Source organism: Podarcis gaigeae (genome assembly GCF_964106915.1).
Source record: "Podarcis gaigeae genome assembly, chromosome: 7".
Lineage (NCBI taxonomy): Eukaryota > Metazoa > Chordata > Lepidosauria > Squamata > Lacertidae > Podarcis > Podarcis gaigeae.
In genome coordinates this window covers 4,285,889-4,309,611 of record NC_139683.1, presented here as the reverse complement: position 1 = coordinate 4,309,611, position 23,723 = coordinate 4,285,889, and the positions used below count along the sequence as shown (strand labels likewise).

Sequence of the window (23,723 nt, the reverse complement as noted above, 5' to 3'; positions counted from 1 at the left end):
AAAACTGCAAAATAAAATCTGGGCAAGTGCCCTGGAAGTGGCCAGCTGTTGCAATCTGATCTGCAAGCAAATTTGGGGGTGTCAAACTGGGTCGGCCCACTGTCCAAATAGCAAATGATTTCCCACGTCATATCCAGAACAGTCACGTGTTTTTTTTGCACACGGATACCAAGGCAAGGGTTAAAAATATACCATCATAAAGAGCCTTGATACTAAATCTCTAAGGAATTCATTCTAGCAATGTCAGTGAGCCTTATTCAAAACAAAAAAAAAAAATTTAAAAAAATTACCACGGTTCACATTTGGCATGCATTTTGTGCCCCATTATTCAATGCAAATTACTATGTTTGCATGAATTTGCATATATCTACTTCTGCTAATCATGGCAGGGCAGAGAGGAGCAACTCTGAAAGCCTCTGAAAATGGCTGTACTAGCTAATCAGGAATAACTTTATGAGAGTTAGAGCTGTTTGACAGTGGTTGACCATCTGTCATGGATGCTTTAGCTGAGATTCCTGCATTGCAGAGGGTTGGATGAGATTATCCCTTCCAATTCTATGGCCTCTGGCCATAGAGGTTTTAATGAAGGGGCTAGAGCAGCCTTCACCAACCTAGAGTTCTCTAGCTGTTTGGACAGCCAAGCCCATCACAGAATTGCAGAGTTGGAAGGGACCCAAGGATCATCTATTCCAACCCCCTGAAGAAGAAGAATTTATTATTTATACCCCGCCCATCTGGCTGGGTTTCCCCCAGACACTCTGGGTAGCTTCCAACAAAATACAATAACCTATTAAACATTAAAAGCTTCCCTAAACAAGGCTGCCTTCAGATGTCTTCTAAAAGTCTGGTAGTTGTTCTTTTCTTTGAAATCTGGTGGGAGGGCGTTCCACAGGGCGGGTGCCACTACCGAGAAGGCCCTCTGCCTGGTTCCCTGTAACCTCACTTCTCAAAGGGAGGGAACCTCCAGAAGGCCCTCGGCGCTGGACCTCTGTGTCCAGGCTGGATGATGGGGTTGGAGACACTCCTTCAGGTCTACTGGGCCAAGGCTGTTTAGGGCTTTAAAGGTCAGCACCAACACTTTGAATTGTGCTCAGAAATCTACTGGGAGCCAGTGTAGGTCTTTCAAGACTGGTGTTATGTGGTCTCGGCGGCCGCTCCCAGTCTCCAGTCTAGCTGCCGCATTCTGGATTAGTTGTAGTTTCCGGGTCACCTTCAAAGGTAGTCCCACATAGAGCGCATGGCTGTAGTCCAAACGGGAGATAACTAGAGAATGCACCACTCTGGCGAGACAGTCTGCAGGCAGGTAGGGTCTCAGCCTGAGTACCAGATGGAGTTGGTAAACACCTGCCCTGGACACAGAATTGACCTGAAATGCAGGAATCACAGCTAAAGAATCCCTGACAGATGGCCACCCAACCCCTGCTTAAAACCCTCCAAGGAAGGAGCGTCCACAACCTCCCGAGGGAGTCTGTCCCACTGTCAAACAGATCTTGCTGTCAGACAGTTATTCCTAATGTTTAGTTGGAATCTCCTTTCTGGTTCAGGTCTCCATCAGTTCAGGTCCTACCCTCTGGAGCAGCAGAATAGAAGCTCACTCCTGAGTTATGTAGCTCAAAGCAGCTGGAGAAAGCCAAGTTGAAGATGGCTAGGCTAGGTATTAAGGGAGATGGGCAAGGGATAGAAAAGAAAAGAGAATGAGGAGTAACTGTAGACATTTTTCTTGTGTTGGGCTTAAGAAGAGGTTGAGATGGAGGGAGACTGCCTGGAATAGAGGCCTGAAGTGCAGTTTTTGTGCTGTTCCATATCCCTCACCCAAATCTACCCCGGATGTTCTGCTGGCATGTTCTAGCTACTCACAGAGCTCCCATCCTACCCGAAATCTGCTTTGCTTCGCTCTCACAGACACTGTCCTCCTTCATCTCAAAGACATACAGCATTTTGGAGGAAGGGTGGCGGGAAGTCATATTTGATCCCTCCTCTCTGTAGAAGAAAAGCAAACCTCCAGCTGTGGTTGCGGTAAAGATTTGTCCAAGACCCTGTTGATTAAGACAAGGCGATTGTGATTAAGACAAGACCTCCACCAGCCAGGCCTTCTTCTCAGCTGATCAATACAGTGTTCTACCTATATGCTGTTATAGGAATGACAAGGTTTTTGCAACCTGGTTGAAATATACTTGGAGTTGAGTGTGGATTTCATGCTCTTTATTCAGCTCATAGTAGTGAGGAATGGAGGTTTCCCCAAAATATCTGCTTTATATACATTATTTACACAATGGGCCCCACATGATTGGCTAATTCTGGGATTTTCCTGTAGGCCAATCAGGTTGTGGATTCACTTCCACCTGCTATTGGATTGGGTGGCTCCTGTGAACCAATCAGCCAGCTGCATTCTGGATCCTGTTGTTCTAGGACCAATCAGACTGCTGCATTCTGAATCCTATTGTGGTTAATAAGAAACCATAAGAAATTAGCTTTGTAGGGAACCCCCCCCCCCAGTAAAACAGCCTTGCTGTCCAAAAACCTGAAACATCCCACATTTCCTTCACGCTTTTGCCTCTTCTCCTGCCTTCATGCTGACTTCCTTTTTTCCACTCTAAGGGAGCCATGGCCTAAAGATAGAAACAGATATCCTATTACAGTCCAAGACCCTTGAAGACCCCAGAGACGTACATTCTGCTTCTACCTTGCCTTCCTCTTCTCACATCTCTTTCTCCAATCCTGCTGCTGATTCCTGTTTGGCGCATGAAACACTTGCCTTTCTTCTTCTCACTGCTCCCTGTGACTCTTTCATAGAGCATCCTAAGCTTCTTCTTGCTGGACCTTCTTCCCTGCCTTATCCTTGCCCTACCTCCAGGAGACCTCTTCTTCATGCACCCATCTTTCTCCATACTGCTCAACTCACCTTTCTCCTTCAGACCTGCTCCCTGCAGCTCCCGGCTTCAGCATCCCCTAAAATTTCCTCACATCGCTCTCCTGGCAATCTCTCTTCAACCAGGTTCCCCTTCCTTCCTTCCTTCCTTCCTTCCTTTCTTTCTTCCTTCCTTCCTTCCTTCCTTCCTTCCTTCCTTCCTTCCTTCCTTTCTTTGTGTCCCACGTAAGCTCATTGCCTACCTGTTCCTTTGGAATCTCCCATTTCCATGCCACCTTCAGCTCTTGCATGTCTACCCTTGATACCTGAGAATTAACAACCCCCAAACATTGGGGAGATTCCTCCTGATCCCCTTCCTGGCTTCCTATTATGAAGTTTTTTTGGGGAAAAACCTGTTGCTTTAATTCTGGAAGGCCACCTTTGATTATCCGTTTGCACAAAATCTGAGCATGTGAATTTGTAGCAGACAGACTCACTCATAGGAACACCGAAACATAGAAATCTGCCCTGTACAGAATCGGACCTTTGGTCCATCTAGTTCACACAGTCTACACTGACTGGGTTTCAGGCTGGGAACTCTCCCAGTCCTACCCAGAGACACTGGGGGTTGAACCACCTCTGAGCTACAGCCCTCCTCCATGTTAGGGTCATCAATGTTATCCATTGCTAGAACTGGCAGAAACTGCAAGTGCTTCAAGGTAGTGAGGAAGAGGACCTAAGGCTGGGTTTGGTACGTCGCCTAGTGGAAAAGTCTCGTCAAGACTCAAGATTCCCTTTTGCAATGGATGGCTCAGGGATAAGCAAATCTGAACGGCTCCTAATTACTGCAAATGCAGAATCCCAACAACTGATCTCTTAGAGAAATGATGGACAAATTGACTCTCTTCTTCCTTGCATGGAATATTACCTGTGCTACTGTCTCATTGATCTCTCTCCGTCTCCCTGCCCCTGCTCCATGTGTTGTTTCTGTTCACTTTTTTGGATTGGGCTGTGTTCTGTTCTTCCCACCCTGTGCATGTCCCTAAGTCCATTTTATTAACTTCCAAGTTGCAAAAGGGTGCCTTTGTTGGGATGTCCTGCTAGCCAATGTCATATGTTTGAGAAAGAGGTGGGGAGCACACCTGAAAAGAGGAGGTGGATGGTGGAGTTTTGGGGGCATAGGGTATGGTTTTGTTTTGTTTTTTTACCAGATTTATGGCTCAGTTTGAAAACTATTCCTTTTTTTAATCAAATCTCCCTCTGCCAGTCCAAAGAGAATCCCACGCCCCCTTTAGAACACTTTGCTCATGTGAGTATTATCAAAGTCAGACTTTCCCCAAGGCTAAATATCCAAGTTGCCTCTGGTTACCATTGAGGGGGAAAATACTCAGTGAGCATCTTCTTCTCACCATTTGCTACAGAAATAGGTTGTTTAATTTGTTCATGCAAATTTAGACAAGATTATAAGTTGATACCAGGTAAGGGGAAAATATGTTTCTAGAAGAAGAGGCTAAGAACCAGTTATGAACTGGCCTTGATTCCACCCAAGTGTCTATTATATAGCATGAAATGAAATAGATGAATACTCAGAGAAGACCCAGCTGCAACAGGAACACACAAAGCTGATTTTGGTCCATCTTAACCCAGCATTGCCTACACTGACTGGCAGAAGCTCTCCAGGATTTCAGATAGACAGTCTCTCCAAACCCTACCTGGAGATGGCGGGGATTGAACCTGGAACCATTTGCTTGCAAGGCCGATACTCTACCACTGAGCTATGACCCTCCCCAGCTGATGTTGCCTTATTCCACATGTATCCTGCTTGAAATATTTGCCCCCACATCTTCTGCAAACAGGCTTATGTTGCACTGTCACATAAGTAGACCTCTCTCTCTGTCTCATGTAGTTGTTTTTGCAAATTGGGGCTGGTTCAAAAAGGGGGAATCACCTCCCAAAATATCACAAGAAATTTTGGGCTTCGTTGTGAATAAAGACCTGTTTTGTGGAAAGATCTAAAAATAATGGATTGCATGGAAGATATAGCACATCTTAAAAACCCAGTACACACGAGGCAAGCCTGGATTCATCATTGCATTATTTCTACCCCCACCTTCTTCTACAAGGAGCTCAAGGTGGTGGATATTGTTCTCCACCTCTTCAGTTAAGCCCCACGACACCCCTGTGAGGTAGATTAGGTTGAGAGGCAGTCACTGGCCAAGTGGAGATTTGAATTCTGGTCTCCCAGGCCCTAGTCCGACACTCTAACCACTACATCACACTGCCTTTCTTGGGCTTGGGCACAGAGTACTCATTTAGCAATTCACGCAACCTCTCCAAAATAAATTGCAGGGACCCAAACACTTTGTATTGGACTGTCTTCTTATCCGTTTGAAATCTGAAGCTCAAGATTGGTCCACTTTGGAAGTCTTTGTTTGAATGCCCCTTGGGCAACAGAGAGATGCTTTATGCATCATTGAAAAAAAACTAGCAGTCATCGAATCTCGCTCATGGCTAAACAGCACATTAAGGCATTCTCGATTCAGAATTTAACTAATCTAAGGCAAATCAGGTATAATTAAAGCAGATTTTCTACTCTAAAGGAGTCTCCTCAGGATTCTGAAAGTGATTGCAAGAGCAAACAGGTAGTTTTCCTGGAAGCTCCGAGAAAGAGATCCAAAATCAACAGCTGGGTAATACTTTTACTGGGACCAACCAAGATATCAGAAACGTGTGGAGAGCTTTTTTGTTCTTCAACAGGCAAGATGGAACGCAAAGCAGAGGATGAGGGGTTCAAGGTGTGTCAAGCTACACCCCTAGGATTCTAGGATGAAGACGCAACCACTTTTCATCCTCAAAACCTAGCCCATAGAATATATCTTAGGTGTGGAGTGTGTAGGTTAAGTTAGAGTAGGCATTAATACCATTATTATTACTATTATTATTATTAAATTTTCTTTCCCTCCAAGGAGCTCAAGGTGGTATACATGGCTTTCCCACTCCTTATTTAACAACCTAGCTCAAGGTGGTGGATATTGTTCTCCACCTCTTCAGTTAAGCCCCACGACACCCCTGTGAGGTAGGTTGGAGTGAGAGAGGCAGTGCCTGGCCCAAGATCACCCAGTGAGTTTCATGGCCAAGTAAGAGGATAGACACCCTGATTTCACAGGTTCTAATCTGACACTCTAACCACTACACCATGGTCCCACCTGTTTTCTCAGTGTGCATCGTTATTTTATGTTTACATATGGCTCCTTCCTTGGTCAGAAACCCTGTCAGCCCCTTTCCTCGGTCGACCAGAATGTCCCGTTGATAGCTCGGAAACCGTTCGGGACAACCCTGCCTCTACCAGAAATTATTCCTCTGTCGCCCTTTGGGAAGCAGAGTTCTGGGGGATCCGCTCGCTTGAGGGGCTGCTGCTTCGCAACTGGAATGGCAAGGAAGGCTCAATGATGGTCTCTTCTCTTCCCTCTCGCAGGGCATCGCTGTGGAGCTCCTGTGTGGTCCTACCTCTCCTCGCCCTCACCTGGATGTCAGCAGTGCTGGCCATCACAGACCGCCGGTCAGCCCTCTTCCAAATTCTTTTCGCAGTCTTTGACTCCTTGGAAGGCTTTGTCATTGTGATGGTCCACTGCATCCTGAGAAGAGAGGTGAGCATCTGAGCAGGCATAATAATCCTTCTGCAGGGCCTGTAAGTCAGAGCTATTCCACCTGGCTTTCAACTTGAACGTAGCCTGATCTTTTATTCCCCTTCCTTCCCCTTTTTATGAAGATTACCTGCTCTGGGATCCTACAGCTAATTCTCCCCTGGTCTCCCCGCTGGCTCAAATAGGACTAGTTTATTGGATGGATTTTCCCCAAACTGATTTTTCAATTCTGAATTTATTGTTATTCACATTTTATACTGTATTTTATGCTGTTTTTTGTTGCATTTTAAATTTGTTGTTAGCCCCCCTGAGCCCAGTTTTCTGAACTGGGAAGGGCAGGGTATAAATATTTTTTTAAAAAATTATTATTATTATTATTATTATTATTATTATTATTATTATTATTATTATTATTATTTATACCCTGCCCATCTGGTTGGGTTTTAATAATAATAATAATAATAATAATAATAATAATAATAATAATAATAATGCCATAAAACATCAAACATTAAAAACTTCCCTAAACAGGGCTGCCTTCAGGTGTCTTCTAAAAGTCAGATAGTTGTTTATCTCCTTGACATCTGATGGGAGGGCATTCCACAGGGCAGGTGGCACCACCGAGAAAGCCCTTTGCCCGGTTCCCTGTAACCTACCTTCTCGCAGGCCCTTGGAGGTGGACCTCAGTGTCCCCGCTGAATGATGGGCGTGGCGACGCTCCTTTAGGTATACTGATTTGGCTCAGCCCAAACTCAAATCTTGCCTTGCTTGAGAAAAGGCCATATATTGCTTTGCATAATTTCTGGATCGGAAGGCATTGTCCCAGTCTCCTTTGAGCTGTCAACTGCTAGGTTGGCAGGAGCAGGGACCGAGCAACGGGAGCTCACTCCGTCATGGGGATTCGAACCGCCAACCTTCTGATCAGCAAGCCCTAGGCTCTGTGGTTTAACCCACAGCGCCACCTGCATCCCTTGGGAGGTGGGGTATAGGGGGCTTTAATAAAATCTACAAGTCACTCTGATTCCCATCCCATAATCTTTAGCTAAACAGTAGTGAAGAAAGTTCTTCTTCACACAGTGCATGGTTAAATTATGGAGGCAGTGAAGGCCACCAACCTAGATAGGCTTTAAAAGAGGATTGTACAAATTTGTGGAGGAGAAGGCTATCTGTGGCTGTTAGCCATGATGGCGATGTTCTGCCTCCACAGTCAGAGGGGACATTGCTTAATAAAGATGGATGAATTGATAAATTCTAGTACCATTCCTTAAAAATTTTTGAGGGCCCATTCTTTTTCCGCCCTCATCCCCAGGTTGTTTGTAAGGACTCATTCTATAAATTTTATTTATTTATTTCACAACGTGCTTATACTGCCTAATTGCAATGAAACCTCTAAGCCAGGGTTCGGCAAAGTTTTTGTGGCTTGGGCCAGTTCACAGTCCCGCAGACGCCGCAGTGGGCCGGACTGTGTGTGAGCGCGCACCCATGTGCAAACGCTATTTCCGGTGCACCTTCCGGCACAGAGGAGTTGGGCGCAGCTTCCCATTGGCTGCAGGAGCTTCCTGCAGCCAATGGGAAGCCAACTGGCATCGTTGAAGGCAGTCCCCACTCCGCTCCGCCCTGGTTTAGCACGGCACATGTGAGTATTAGGATTTTTATCTCACCAGCTGCGCAGAGAGCAGCACAATGGTTGTTTACATCATGTGAGTGTCTGAGAGCGTGAGACAGGAAGTCTCTGCTCAGACCCAGTACTGTAGAAGTTACTTTCGCTTCTGAGTGAAGTGTGCTCTTCTGTACTGCTGCTCAGAGAGAGCAGACACGCTGATGGAAGCTCTGTGTATAGACAATGTAAATAAAGTAGTTTAGAGCTACTGATTGTCTCTTTCTTCTGCAATGGGATGCCAAAAGACAAGTGTGCTCCTCTCAGGAGGGAGGGGTTGCTTATTACAGTGGTGCCTCGCAAGACGAAAAGAATCTGTTCCGCGAGTCTCTTCGTCTTGCGGTTTTTTTGTCTTGTGAAGCAAGCCCATTAGCGGCTTAGCGGCTTAGCGCTATTAGCGGCTTAGCGGGCTTAGCGGATCAGCTGATAAGCGGCTTAGCGGCTTAGCGGATCAGCTGATAAGTGGCTTAGCGGCTTAGCGGATCAGCTGTTAAGCGGCTTAGGGATCAGCTGATAAGCGGCTTAGCGGATCAGCTGTTAAGCGGCTTAACGGATCAGCTGTTAAGCGGCTTAGCGGCTTGGGAAAAAGGGGGGGAAAGGGAAAAAAAAACCCCGCAGGAACTCGCAAGACATTTTCATCTTGCGAAGCAAGCCCATAGGAAATTTGTTTTGCAAAGCACCTCCAAAACGGAAAACCCTTTCGTCTAGCAGGTTTTCCGTCTTGCGAGGCATTCGTCTTGCGGGGCACCACTGTACTGGTCTCTCTGGACTGAGGAAGATTTACAGCCAGAGGGTGTTTTGGGAAGGTGGTGGCCTTCCTGGGCATTTTTCCAATAGTGAGCTGACTGAGGGGGTGGCGGGGGTCCTTGAGCGGGTGGCGGGGGTCCATGGGCCAGTCAATCGGGCCGCTCTAAGCAGATTCTGCTGGGTGTGCCTCTGTCCTGGTGCTGAAATGACTTACTGCTCCTCATTCCTTTTCTTTTGCTCCTTCTGGCACTTTGATCCGATTCTCTCTCATGCCATGCATTTTCCCAGGTGCAGGATGCTGTGAAATGCCGAGTGGTGGACCGCCAGGAAGAAGGAAATGGAGATTCTGGGGGGTCGTTTCAGAACGGACATGCTCAGCTCATGGTAGGATAAAGTGCCTCTTGTTCCTCTGTTAAGGAATGAGGAAAATGCAGTTTTTGGTAGTGAAGTTACAGGAAACCAGGCAGAGGGCGTTCTTGGTAGTGGTACCCATACTGCAGAATTCCCTCCCATCAGATGTCAGGGAGTTAAACAGCAACTTCTAGAAGACATCTGAAGGCAGCCCAGTTTGGCAAAGTTTTAAATGTTTGATGTTTTATTATGCTTTTATATTTGTCTAAAGCCACGCAGGGTGGCTGGGGCAACACAGTCAAGTGGGCAGAGTGCAAATCATAAAATAATTATAATAATAATTATAATTATTACAAGGGCGGTGCCACTTTCAAAGTCATGGAGTCCCATGTTGACACCACATATCTGTGAGGTCAGCTCCAGACAGCCTGTTTATTTCCATTCATCCCCATTCGCTTGCACAAAGTTTCCCCATAGGTTAGATGATTAAATAATGCTTTATATATTTTATTTATGGAAATTTACCAGCTGCTTTATATTTTGAAAGGTTAAAACAACATCACAGCTGTGCAGAAAACCTCACACCGGCTGTCAGTCCAATATTAAATTAGGTTTCAGGTATTATTAGTAGTATGGGACGCAGGTGGCGCTGTGGGTTAAAGCCTCAGCGCCTAGGACTTGCCGATCGAAAGGTCGGCGGTTCGAATCCCTGCGGCGGGGTGCGCTCCCGCTGCTCGGTCCCAGCGCCTGCCAACCTAGCAGTTCGAAAGCACCTCCGGGTGCAAGTAGATAAATAGGGACCGCTTACCAGCGGGAAGGTAAACGGCGTTTCCGTGTGCGGCTCTGGCTCGCCAGAGCAGCGATGTCATGCTGGCCACGTGACCCGGAAGTGTCTCCGGACAGCGCTGGCCCCTGGCCTCTTAAGTGAGATGGGCGCACAACCCCAGAGTCTGTCAAGACTGGCCCGTACGGGCAGGGGTACCTTTACCTTTACCTTTATTATTAGTAGTATCCAAAGTTTTAAATGGCCTAGGATGAGGTTATCTGAAAGACCACCTCGTCCCTTGTACACACAGGCCAGATCACTTGCGATCATCAGGAGGAACTCTCCTAACAGTCCCAGAGTAATCCCATATTAGTTTAAGTCTCTAGACGAACCTAGGACTTTAGCGTAGTGGCAACAGTAACTTGGGACACTGTTCCTATGGGAATTAGACAGGCACCTATAACCCTGATGTCACCTGCTGAAAATGTACGTATTTCAACCAAGTGTTTTTAGAGAATGAATTGGATTCTGCGTTAGTCATTTATTAGGTGGCTTCTATAGTTTCATTGTACACCACCTTGATTCTTTTTTTAAATAATAAGAATTATTTAATGAAAAAGAGGAATGAAACAAGGGGAGCTTTTCTAGTCTCATAAATTAGCAGGACATTGGGGGGGGGTGTCTCTTGATTTCCACAGAATATTCCACTTTTCTGCCCAGTTAGCTCTTGCACAGCCACAAGATCATAGAATCATAGAATCATAGAGTTGGGAAGAGACCCCAAGGGCCATCGAGTCCAACCCCCTGCCAAGCAGGAAACACCATCAGAGCACTCCTGACATATGGTTGTCAAGCCTCTGCTTAAAGACCTCCAAAGAAGGAGACTCCACCACACTCCTTGGCAGCAAATTCCACTGTCGAACAGCTCTCACTGTCAGGAAGTTCTTCCTAATGTTTAGGTGGAATCTTCTTTCTTGTAGTTTGGATCCATTGCTCCGTGTCCGTTTCTCTGGAGCAGCAGAAAACAACCTTTCTCCCTCCTCTATGTGACATCCTTTTATATATTTGAACATGGCTATCATATCACCCCTTCACCTCCTCTTCTCCAGGCTAAACATGCCCAGCTCCCTTAGCCGTTCCTCATAAGGAGAATCCATACTTGTAAGAAGTTGTCTTGTGCTGAGTCAGACCATTGTTCCATTTTGCTCAGGCCTTTTTCCAATCACTAGCTTGTACTGAATGTGCATTGAATGTGCATCTGGATTCAGATTCTGCTTTTTCCGATCTGTTGCATATCTGAATGAGTCTCTGACCCGCCAACTGGCTTGCAGAAGAGTCTTGGCATGCAATTTTCTCCTCCTGCTGATATGCGCAAGAATATGCACAAGCAGCTACCAGTTTCCTCCCCACACACATAAAAGAAAGCAAATTAGACAGGATCAGATGTGAAGAAGGACTGGCATAATTGTCTTCATCCCTATAATATGTTGATTCCTGTCAAAGGCAGCATTCACCCAGCTTTTCTCCATTTCCCCAACATTTCTCTAACTCTTAATTTCCATATTATATTTGAGCTTTCATGCGACATAAAAGCCGCTTCCAGAAACTTAATGGAATATAGTGCATGTTGAGTGCTAATTTCTGTGTTAGATGATTCCAGAAACTGCAGCTCACTTAGACCAGTAACAATTATTATTATTATTATTATTATTATTATTATTATTATTATTAAAATTTATACACTACCCGTCATCCAAGGATCAATGGAAGGTTGACAATATAAAAACACAACAATACATACCACAGTAACAAACAGAAACCCGTACCATTTAAAACAGATTGTTTAATTGGCCAAAGGCCTGGGAGAAGTTTCACATCGCCAAAAGTTGGGAGACTTGTGTGCAAGTCTGACCCTGCACAAGACACACCGAAATCTGCCTTTTGTTCGACGTTGCGTTTCAAGAAACAAAGAGCCATTTCTGATTTAACGAAACCTTCCCCGCCTAACTCAGTTGTCCGTTGCCCAGGCTGATAGCTCGGAATGGTTTCAGATACAGATCTAAATGAAAAATCTGATTATGGTTATGCATTCAGACCATCATCTGCGCCCATCAAAGACTGGAGCGAACTGTGGGAGTGAATTGACAAAAAGCCACAGTTCCATAACGCCAGAGGTGCTGCAGTGTGAAAGGAACATTAGACAACGGGGCAGAAGTGGACAATGGCAAATTATAATCAGGAAGACAATATTGCCCATGTCTGAAGGCACCTGAACACCTTCACCTCTCAATAACCCCCCTTTTGTCCGCGCCAGGGTCTCGTTGTTGTGACTCTTTGCTTGCTAGTTCTGGAAATGGGCCAGAAATGCTGAATTTGAGGCCCTCTTTCCTCTGCCACCCCATAACCACCCCCTCCCCTCTGCCTTGTTGACCACCGCCCCCTCCTGTTTTCTCTGTCTTCCAGACTGATTTCGAGAAAGACGTGGATATGGCTTGTAGATCAGGTGAGCACATCACAGGTGAGAAATCAACAAGTGACCTGGTTTGGGGATTGAGCTTGACCTTAATTTCCTTTTCTTTCTTGTGATATATATCCTTGCTGTCTGTTTGTGTCAAAAATTGCATTGCGTCTGGTCTGTGTGTCTGAGCTGCTCCCGGCCGTTCCTGCCCCTCAAGAGCTCCAGCCTCCTCCCATCTCCTGTAGGCTAACTCTCCTCCACTGCCTTCCTATATGCTTGGGGCTTGGCTGAGGTCAACAGCAACCTCCATGGGGACAGGTTTTTGGAAGGGGCATACATAGAGGAAGAAGAGGCCTAGGCCCAAATTGGACACATTGGTGGAAGCCAGACTGACTTAATCCCATGACTGCACCATTCGCATCTAGAGCCAGGATGGCATGGGAGGGTCTAATTGTGTGACCAGTCCCCCCCCCCCCAGTGAAAATAATGACACATGACACAATTATTAAGGTTAATGGGCTAAATAAGGCCACAACTTTATTGGTTACAGGTGATGAGCGGTATTGGCTTAGGCATTGGTCCTAACCAACTATATCTGACTCCAGCCCGTCCACTTGAAGTCCGGGAAGGGTTAACCACCAGTAGGGGGAGTCCTGCTGATGCACATCAACTAGGAACTCCCGCGGAGTCACCGCTAGGGGGTGTGCCTTAGGCCCTCACCTCCATAGGCTTCGGACGGGGCCACCCCCCTGGAATCCTTTATCAGACTACCCTTTAATATGCGGGGCAGGTGATGGCATTACCTCCCCTCTTCCATCTACAGAGCAATACCAATGCCTAACCGCCAATAGCAAGAAAGTTGTGACAATTTGCTACGAGGTAGGCGAAAAACCAAGTGGCTGGTGCCAATTTGCCACGTGGAAAAATTCCTACCAGGCCCCTCAACGATGACCAACCGAGGTCCATAGCAAAATCAAGAAATGAAAACCTTATAGGGCAGGAAGGTGGGGAAAGCAGGAACAGCTGGTGGGCGGCAAAAGAGAGAGATCCCTAGCCGCATCCTGCCTTAAATAGGGCAGGCCACGCCCCCAGAGCCAGCCGATTGGCTAGCCAGGAGGTGACGTGGCTGGCAATCCCCCCAATCGTGCAGGGGCTGGGCTCCAGCCACCACGTGCGTGGTGGGGCCATGAAGCTCTACTCTACCTCCTTTGAAGGGTGGAAGTGGCTTTCCTACATCGAAAAGGACTCTGGCATTGATGAGGAGCTGAAACCCTCTGTTCTTTCAAGCACTTTCCAATGGGAAAAGTGCCTGGAGGTTAGGGGGCATGGGAGGAGGGGCAGAAGATTCAGGTTCCCTCCCCTCTGTGCCCCTTCTCATATATATATATATATATATATATTTGCTTTCGTAGATTTTCACGGGTACAGGAATGCAGGTTTTGGTGTCCTCGGGTGTCTTCCCGTGTAAAAGTTGGGGTGTCTAGGCGACGTTTCGACGAGGTCTCACTCGTCATCTTCAAAAAAGCAAATATCTTACCTCTACGGGGAGGAAACCTTCCAGCTGACAAGAACCTACGAGAAACTAGAAGTCCGATGAAGATGACGAGTGAGACCTCGTCGAAACGTCGCCTAGACACCCCAACTTTTACACGGGAAGACACCCGAGGACACCAAAACCTGCATATATATATATATATATATGCAGGTTTTGGTGTCCTCGGGTGTCTTCCCGTGTAAAAGTTGGGGTGTCTAGGCGACGTTTCGACGAGGTCTCACTCGTCATCTTCAGGCTGGTGCTTTCGGCTTCTTGTTACTGGAACAGAGCGGGATCTCAATGTTTGAGTTCCTATAAATACTGTAGAGGGGGTGTGGTGTCTAGCCTCCAATGTTCTGGGCAGAGAGGAAGTTCCCAGGCTAGTGTGCCTTTTCTTCTTTTGTTCCTTAATTACTTGAGAGATACCTTGAGTGATTTCTTGAGTGATATCCTGAGTACCACTTAGGTGGGTCATTAGGTGTGGATTAGTTGCTAAAGTCTTTGTGTCTTGACCTCTTGAACTTTGTGAAGAGTTTTCCTGAGAAGATGGCTGTATTGCACTTAGTTGTGCTTTGGCTTGGCTTCGTGTATAGGGGCGAGCTGTGGTTTTGTGGCTTGTGTCAGCCAGATCTGTGTAGGGATTGCAGGGGGGTGCAGCATCCGGAGGTGCCACCATGGATTGGCTACTGGATGGTGTCAGTAATTCATCTGTGGAGAGGGTCTGGGTTTGGGTCTGGTGTGGTTGATTGGTGTTGGCGTTCTGTGTGCCTCTGGATCTGGTGTCAGTTTTTGTGGGGAGGGCTAATTTCCAGATGTCTGGCAAGCGGGATGTGTCGTCACGCTTGTTCATGTTGTGAGGGTGTTTCTCTATCTCGATGGCTTCCATGATTATTCTCTTGTGGTGATGTTCCGTGTTAAAGAGCAATTTGGAATCTGCAAAATTAATTTCGTGTCCTGTTTCTTTCATGTGTTGGAAAAGAGAGGAAGTTTTTTCTTCTTTTTTGACGGCATTCTTGTGTTCTGCGATACGTGCATTTATTCGTCTGTTTGTTTGTCCAATGTACGTGGCTGGGCAGACTTTGCAGGGTATTTCATAGATCCCTTGGTTTTCCAACTGGATTTTATCCTTGGGGTTTCTGAGGATATTGGCTATTTTTTGGTTGGTGCAAAAGGCTGTTTTGATATTGTGTTTATGGAGGATTTTGCTAATTTTATCTGTAGTGCCCTTGATATAAGGAAGGAGGGCCATGCCATTGTTTTCTTCTGTGTCTTGGTTTTTGGGGGGTGTTTCCTTTTGGATTAGCTTCGTAATCCTGTTTTGCTGGTATCCATTGGCAATTAACACATTTGAGAGATTCTGTAACTCAGTTGTCAAGTGGTCTTTGTCAGCCAGGCGTTTGGTTCTGGAGATGAGAGTCTTGGCTACGGAGTTTATTTGTGCAGGGTGGTGGTGTGATTGTGCATGTAAGTAGCGGTTGGTGTGTGTTTTTTTCTATATATATATGACTCACTTTATACTTGAATGAAAATGACTGCCTTTATTTATCACAGTTAGGTCGGCCCTTGGCAGGTCTATTATTATTATTATTTGGCAGATCTTTATTTATTTAGTTTCTCCCTGCTATTCAGTCAAAAAGGCTTCCAGGGTGGCTTGATTGTTCAAAACAAGACGGAGCCTATCCTGCAGTTTTACAATCTAAAAGAAGCAAAAAACAAAAAACCACGATATAAGAGGGAAAAGGAACAGGGAGGGAAGAGGAAAACCAAAACTCCGGCACCAGTTTCTAAACAGTTGTTCCTATAATGACATTATTATTATTATTATTATTATTATTATTATTATTATTATTATCCTGTTGGAGTGACATTAAGCATTGCACTCCCAACACTGGTTCCCACAACCATTTTTGATGCATGATAACATCCACATGAACTGGCTTTTTGTTGGGGCATAGTGGATTTGGGTACAGCAGTTTCATCATTGTGTGGGCACTTTTACCATCTTCCCCAATTGCAGTTCAATGGTGGAAAACATTTCAGAAAATGGGTTCAAGCAGGCAGTGACGAGTCCTGATCTGGGCTCCAATTTCTTTCTTTCTTTCTTTCTTTCTTTCTTTCTTTCTTTCTTTCTTTCTTTTTCATAAAATTTTTACACTGCTTGATTGTAAAAAAAAGGGAGGGACCCTCAACATGGTTTTTAAAAAAGATAACAATAAAATTACCAATAAGGAAAAATAACAATGATTTTTAAAAGGGGATCTGCTTTTAACCTACCCAGGGGGTCTGTAGCACCATTCACATAACAAAAACCACCATAACAGATATCAAAATTTTCCAAAGTAGGGAGTCTGTGGCTTTGCTTTTGGAAAAAAAATAGGGGATCCACACTAGTCAGCAAATTGGGAATCACTGATTTAAGACGTTTGAAAAGTTTAAAAACCAATAGGCTACAAACAGGCTAAAACTCACATCAAATTTCCAAACATCTGGATAGGCTTGTGTAAATAAATATGCATTTAGCAGGCATCAAAAAGAATAAAATGAAGTCAAGTGCCTGATATCAATAGGCAGGGAGTTCCAAAGCAGTTCATGAGACCTGATCATTGTGCCAGAAAATCCACTCCTGATAACCCTAACCATATAAGAACTGGATGTTTAAATGAGGACATTTAGTGATTTTCAGGATCCTCTCATATTGCATTTCTTCCTCTAGACCTTCCCTGTTCTGGGAGAGGTGATGGGTGAGCTTATTCCTCCAGCATCCTCTGTCTCCTCCGCTTCTCCCTTGCTCTTACCCACATCCTTTGGGAATTGATCTCCCCAGCCCTGCAGACTTGCCTGGGTCTCCAACCTTTTCCCACCCCTCACCCTGCTTAAATAGACCCGGCGCTGCATCCGTTGCAACTGAGAACTCTCTCAAGAATGCCCTGTGCTGCCTCAACCCGCCCTTAAATGCTCTGCTCTCCTCCTGCATCCCTGAATCACCAGGGGAAGGGGTAAAATAAAACCTTAAAAAAACACCTTTGACACTTCTTGGGATTTCCTTAAAGATCCTGGACAACCCCAGCTGCCTTCGACCCTGTGTAGAATTCCAATCTTCCAAACCAGGATCTCTTCTTAAGGCTGAGAATTAATTGCTGTCTGCACCTCTATGATCATTTTCTGTATTTTCCTTCTTGGATTTGTTTTTTCCCCCTTCCTTTCCAGGCTTCTCTTTTTCTGTCTGTTTATATCATGCTCTTTCTTGTAGCCGATTCTTGTTTGCCAACAGGTGTGCTCTTACCTGATGCGGAGGAGATGGAGGCAGTCCCATCTCCTGGGTGAGAGGACAGATTTGCACCTGTTTCCTGACTCCATACAGTATAAATTTATGGGAACACACAAAACACTAGGCAATGTTAAAATGCAACGTGTGGAGCTATTTCTCTCATTGTTTCTTTCATCTCTGCCTTCCATTCATCCATTTCCATGCACAAACTTAATCAATCCTTTCCCATCCTGTCTATCTGCCCATCCCCTCATCTCATTTTCCCTTTTTATTTGTTGTCTAGCTTCTTATCAAGATAATAAATAATTTATTATTTATACCCCTCCCATCTGCTGGGTTTCCCCAGCCACTCTGGGTGGCTTCCAACAGAATATTAAAATGCAATAGTCTATTAAACATTAAAAGCTTCCCTAAACAGGGCTGCCTTCAGATATCTTCTAAAAGTCTGGTAGTTGTTTTTCTCTTTGACATCTGAAGGGCGGGTGCCACTACTGAGAAGGCCCTCTTCCTGGTTCCCTGTAACTTGGCTTCTCACAGTGAGGGAACCACCAGAAGGCCCTCGGCGCTGGACCTCAGTGTCCGGGCAAAACGATGGGGGTGGAGACACTCCTTCAGATATACTGGACCGAAGCTGGTTAGGGCTTTAAAGGTCAGCACCAACACTTTGAATTGTGCTCAGAAACGTACTGAGAGCCAGTGTAGGTCTTTCAAGACCGGTGTTATATGGTCTCGGGGGCCACTCCCAGTCACCAGTCTAGCTGCCGTATTCTGGATTAGTTGTGGTTCCTGGGTCACCTTCAAAGGTAGCCCCACGTAGAGTGTATTGCAGTAGTCCAAGCTTCCCTGCTGGGATTTGAAACTAGAGATGGAAGAAGAAATCATCTTAGTTGGATTTATATATGGATTCTGGGAGATTCGACCTGAATAAGGTCCCCCCGCCCCCGACTTCAGGCTGCCTCTTGCAGTGAGTCCTTGCCTAGCTCCAATACATTTTTGTGTCTTTCTTTTCTTTTCTTTTGAATCCCAAATAATTATATGCAAAAACACACATTTTCGATGCATATAATGCATCCGTCTGCCTTGCCAGGAAGAGTGCACCTTTTGGAGTGAAGTCAAAGCATTAGAGTGTTACAGCTCCTTCTGTAGCTTCAGAGACCAATACAGGAGAGACATGTATATATATATATAAAAGAGCCATGCTCTTAGGAAAGACAGGGAGCCAATGTAGGTCTTTCAAGACCGGTGTTATGTGGTCTCAGCGGCCGCTCCCAGTCCCCAGTCTAGCTGCCACATTCTGGATTAGTTGTAGTTTCCGGGTCACCTTCAAAGGTAGCCCCACATAGAGGGCATTGCAGTAGTCCAAGCGGGAGAAAACCAGAGCATGCACCACTCTGGTGAGGCAGTCTGCGGGCAAGGGGGGTCTCAGTCTGCGTACCAGATGGAGCAGGTAAACAGCTGCCCTGGACACAGAATTGACCTGCGCTTCCATGAACAGCTGTAAGTCCAAAATGACTCCCAGGCTGTGCACCTGGTCCTTCATGGGCACAGTTACCCCATTCAGGACCAGGGAGGCTGTCCTCCTGGTGGAGCGCCAACACCAGATTCGCTCCATGGCGCGTCAGACTCTTGCTATCCTCGCCCTGCTAGATTGTGTTGCAAATGAGTGTCCTTGCTGGTGAACAGAGTCCGTGCCCATCGACAAGAGCCAGGTTGCTGGAGAGTGAGCTGCAGCCCATCGCTCCTGTTTCAAACAGGGGACTATTTATCGCCTTCTCTCTTCAGCTTCAAGGTTTCAAAAGGGAGTGTGAGCTCCCACAAATTATCCCAGTGCCAACATGCCCGCAGGCAGATTCTCCTATTGCTTTTCCTTTTGGCATCTCCATATGACGCCCTTCGATCAAACATGACGCTTCTCTCTCTGCTGACGTCTTCTCACCTCTCCCTCTTCCCGGCTTCTTTTCCCTCCCTGTCTTCATTTATTTCCTCTCTCTGTGTGTCTCTTTTTATCCTTCTGATCTCTCCCAGCGCCGACAATCTTAACCTTAACAAAATCAAAGGCATCCAACAAACGGAAGGACGGCCCTTGCTCCATTTTACACCCCTAACTCTCCAGAGCAACTGTTCTATAATATTTTAAACAAGCAGCGGATGTTTTCTAAGCACTGCAGAGATGTTGAAAGATTAGGCAGGCCCTCACAACCTAAGAGACATGGCACAAAAGGAAAGGTAAATGTGGAGGGAAGAGGAAAGCAAGCACTGTGACACACACACAAACGCATATCCTGGGAAGCATCCCTTGAGTTGTCTAAATGCATGAGTGATACTTGGAAAAACAGCTAAATGCCTCCATCTTTCCTTGCAAGACGTCTACTGTTTCATAGAAAACTCCAGAGAGTTCAGTCACCCCCACATGATCTTCATCTAAGATCCGAGATCTGGGAAATTCATTCCCATGTCCATTAGATATCATAATTCCTCCCCCAGTTGTCACGTTTGAGTACCACAGTTCTCTTACCCAATTGGGTTTGCCGCCCCCCAGGATGTCCAGATGTCTTAGGCCAACCAGCCTTCCCCAAGCTGGCGCCCACATTTAGAATCAGAGTTGTAGTCCACATCATCTAATGGCTGCCAGGCAAGGAAGCCCATCTCACAAAGGCTTGGGTCATTGTTTCTGCTGGCTTGCCCTTGAATTTTGCTGGCTTAGCAAGCTCAAGGTCCCACAGCAGACCAATTAAATCCCAACAACCTGCTGTTGTGTTTTACAACCACCCAGCAACAACAAAACGCTCCAGCCCTTAGTCAGGAATTGTTTGAATGAAGCCCCCAAGCCCATATTTGTTGGTCTTTTATTTTCCCCTGTTCTTCAGGGAGGAATAGGTAAAGCAGCTGTTCTGCTGATATGCTGGGTAAGTATTTGGTTCCATGACTCTGGGGTGTATCATAGAAGCCAACCATGACTTCTTAACCCTCTTTTTCCTTGCAGCTGAGAGTTGGCTGAGCAATAGCAATATATCGTTTACTTATATCTGTGATGCATATGTGTGTTTGCATGTGATGTTCTCCATCTCATTCAGAATTTGGCTCTTTTCTTATAAGCACTGAAGCTGCTCTTTTGGTCTGAAAGCATCCAGAAGATATTCTGTATCTAATCTCTCAAATAGGGAAGGGACAAAAATACACTTTATTATTTACTTTATGTATACATTACTTGATTGTTTTTTAAAAAAAGAAAAATCAAAGCAGTTACAATAAGAATAAAACAATAAATTTTTCAGTAAAAACAGTCAATAACAACAATCTTAAGCATTCAGGGGAAAAAATAAAATCAGCAATAAACTCAAAGGAATTTAAAACAGACATCAGCATTTTGGATATCTGGGTAGACATGTCTAAACAAAAATGAGTTTAGCAGGCTCCAAAAAGAAATCAAGAGGCAGGGAGTTCCAAAGTGTAGATGCTGCAACACTAAAAGTTTGAGTTCTTACAAATGCAGAATGAGCTTTATTTGGCACATGTAAGAGTGCTAGTTCTGCAGACTGAAGCCATCAATCAAGCATAATTGGGGAAAGGTGATCTCATGGGTAAACTGATCCCAAGTTGTTAAGGGCTTTATATGCTAGTAGTAACATGCTGAACTTGGCCCAGTAGCAAACTGGGAACCGGGGCCAAGGAGTCTGAGCAAAGGTGTCCTGTCTGCATGGCACCAAGGTCAAGGATAAAATCAATAAAACGTTTTAAACCAATATGGGTAACTAGGTTATATACCCTTACCAGCAGAAATACAATGTTTGCATCATGAATCAAACACAGTGAATTAAATAGGGGATCTCTAGAGGACATATAAATCATATTTATTTATTTACTGACATGTATAATCCAGTCCGAGAAGCTTGTGGATTAATTTTAAACATAACCAGGCAAATTAGAAACAGGCCATTCATTTCTTCATCCATTGTCTTCACATAATGAATGAATGAATGGGAGACAAAAAAATCATTCAGTAGCTGTTGAAAGCGGAGCCACTAAATCTAGAACAAGAATGAAACAAGTGAAACTCTAATTCCCCTTTAAAATGTGTTGCAGGGGGGCGGTTATTGACTTGTTTTTGTTCCTATTTTGGTTATGTATGTTGTGTTTTTATATTGAGATTTTATGTTGTAACTGCCCTGAGACCTGCGAGTATAGGGCGGTATACTAATTTAATAAATAATGATGATGATGATGATGATAAAATAAAAAATCCCTTTAGGAGCCTGTGTTCTGGAGATGGGTTGGGACATCCCTGGGTGGTGAGGTGATGGTGAGAGTCATTTTTGTTGTGTAGCAAGACACGTCCAGTTCCATTGGTTACTGATGCTTTGCCTCTTTCGCCGACCCATTAGTGCTAAACAAAGACATCAGCACTTGCCGCACCATGACCATCACGGGGACTCTGAAACGCCCGTCCCTGCAGGACGAGGAGAAGCTGAAGCTGAACCACCAGAAGGGATCATCCAACTTCAACAGTCTTCCAGCCAACGTCTCCAAGATGCACCTCCAAGGCTCCCCGCACTACCTGGGCGCCATCAACCTCAACGACTTCAGCAATCACACCCTCACTCTGAAGAAGGACAAGAGCCAGCCTCCCAAGTCCATCTACATCTGCGACGGGGACATCTTCAAGAAGCTGGACTCAGAGCTCTCTCGGGCGCAGGACCAAGCCATAGACACCAGCTACGTCATCCTGCCCTCCAACACCGCCACCTTGAGGCCGAAGCCTCCGCCGCCTCCGCCGCCCCCCAAAGACGATACGAAATACAGCATCAACATTGACCAGATGCCCCAGACGAGGCTCATCCACCTCAGTATGGCCACTGACCCAGGTTTCGTTGTCAAGAGCCCTCCAAGGGAGCCTGTGGTCATGGGCTGTGGGGAGGCTCAGGCTTCGCCAATGTTGCAGCAGCAGCAGCAGCAGCAGCAGCAACACCAGCTGTCACCTCCGATGGTTAACAAGTCTGGTGACTCACAGATGCCAAACAGCTTGTGTGACACGGGCGAGTCTGGCAACTCTGGCATGGTGTCCAAGAGTGAGACGGTTTCCACCCTTTCCATGAGCTCCCTTGAGGTATGTGGCTGGGTGGTAGCTACGTGATATTGCACACATTTTGCACGGAGAACATCGTAGGTTCCTTGGCATCTCCGGTTGGAAAGGACCTCGGGTCCCTTGGCTGAAGAAGACCAAGCTGTCCCCAAGAACTTGAAAAAGAACCAGTCGTATTGATACAATAGGGGGTTAAATTGACTGGTTGGGGGGAGATAACAGAGGTATATTGTCACTGAAGGTCTGCTCAATATTGATCCACTGGCTCCCAGTACGTTTCTGAGCACAATTCAAAGTGTTGGTGCTGACCTTTAAAGCCCTAAACAGCCTCCGTCCAGTATACCTGAAGGAGCGTCTCCACCTCCATCGTTCTGCTCGGTCCAGCGCCGAGGGCCTTCTGATGGTTCCCTTGCTGCGAGAAGCCAAGTTACAGGGAACCAGGCAGAGGGCCTTCTCGGTAGTGGCACCCGCCCTGTGGAACGCCCTCCTACTAGATGTCAAATAGAAAAATAACTACCAAACTTTTAGAAGACATCTAAAGGCAGCCCTGTTTAGGGAAGCTTTTAATGTTTAATAGGTTATTGTATTTTAGTGTTTTGTTGGAAGCCGCCCAGAGTGGCTGGGGGTAACCAGCCAGATGGGCGGGGTATAAATAATAAATTATTATTATTATTATTATTATTATTATTATTATTATTATTCAGAGTAGATTCCAATGTATAGTTAGCAGAGTAAAAACTTACACAGGTTGCAGGGTTTCCCAAAAATAGACCAGAGGCATTTCATCCAGCAGAGCTTTACTGCTACTGAAGGCATATGAGCAGAATGGTCAAAAATCCAATACATTCAAGATTGGCCCTGTCCATAAGAAATCCAGTTGCAGCAGACTTAACAATAACTTATAACTGGAGAGACCTGTCAGGAGTAAGCCTGGACCAATGGTACCAAATAGTATGGGAAACAGCCTTACTAGAAAAATTAACCAATAAACTGAAACTGACACGGGGACAAATAGAAGAAGAAGCCTTCACCCTGGTGTGGCTCCACTTTATCACATACACAGCCCAACAAGACAATGACAAAAATCAACCAACAGCATACAGATCAATATGGCTAACCTGATCCAAAACACCCACCCACCCCACTCACACATGAAAACAAAGACCACCACAGCCAACCACAAATGAATAACCACACCCCAGGCCAGCCCCAACCTCTCTCACCACTGAAGGAACACAAGTGAACAGCAAAGAACCTACACAAGCAACGCTGACACAAAACCTCACATATATTAAGTAAAACAGAAACATCGCCACCCAACCTCATCCCCACTCATCTTTCCCCCTTTTCTTCCTAATGTCTCAAGAAAT

The 23,723-nt window shown here is 45.6% G+C and overlaps 1 protein-coding gene across 3 annotated transcripts in view; it reads left to right on the top strand.

Annotated features, from left to right (window-relative positions):
* The window catches only part of ADGRB1 (adhesion G protein-coupled receptor B1), a 394,945-nt gene that overhangs the window by 354,749 nt on the left and 16,473 nt on the right, over positions 1–23,723 (top strand). For 2 of the 3 annotated variants that reach the window (XM_083748971.1, XM_083748973.1), the window contains exons 26-29: positions 6,324–6,495; positions 9,185–9,280; positions 12,477–12,531; positions 21,656–22,377. In XM_083748971.1, coding sequence (XP_083605097.1) covers positions 6,324–6,495; positions 9,185–9,280; positions 12,477–12,531; positions 21,656–22,377 — 1,045 coding nt within the window. The remainder of the gene's footprint in view (positions 1–6,323; positions 6,496–9,184; positions 9,281–12,476; positions 12,532–21,655; positions 22,378–23,723) is intronic. The other variant, XM_083748972.1, reaches the window with a different exon arrangement.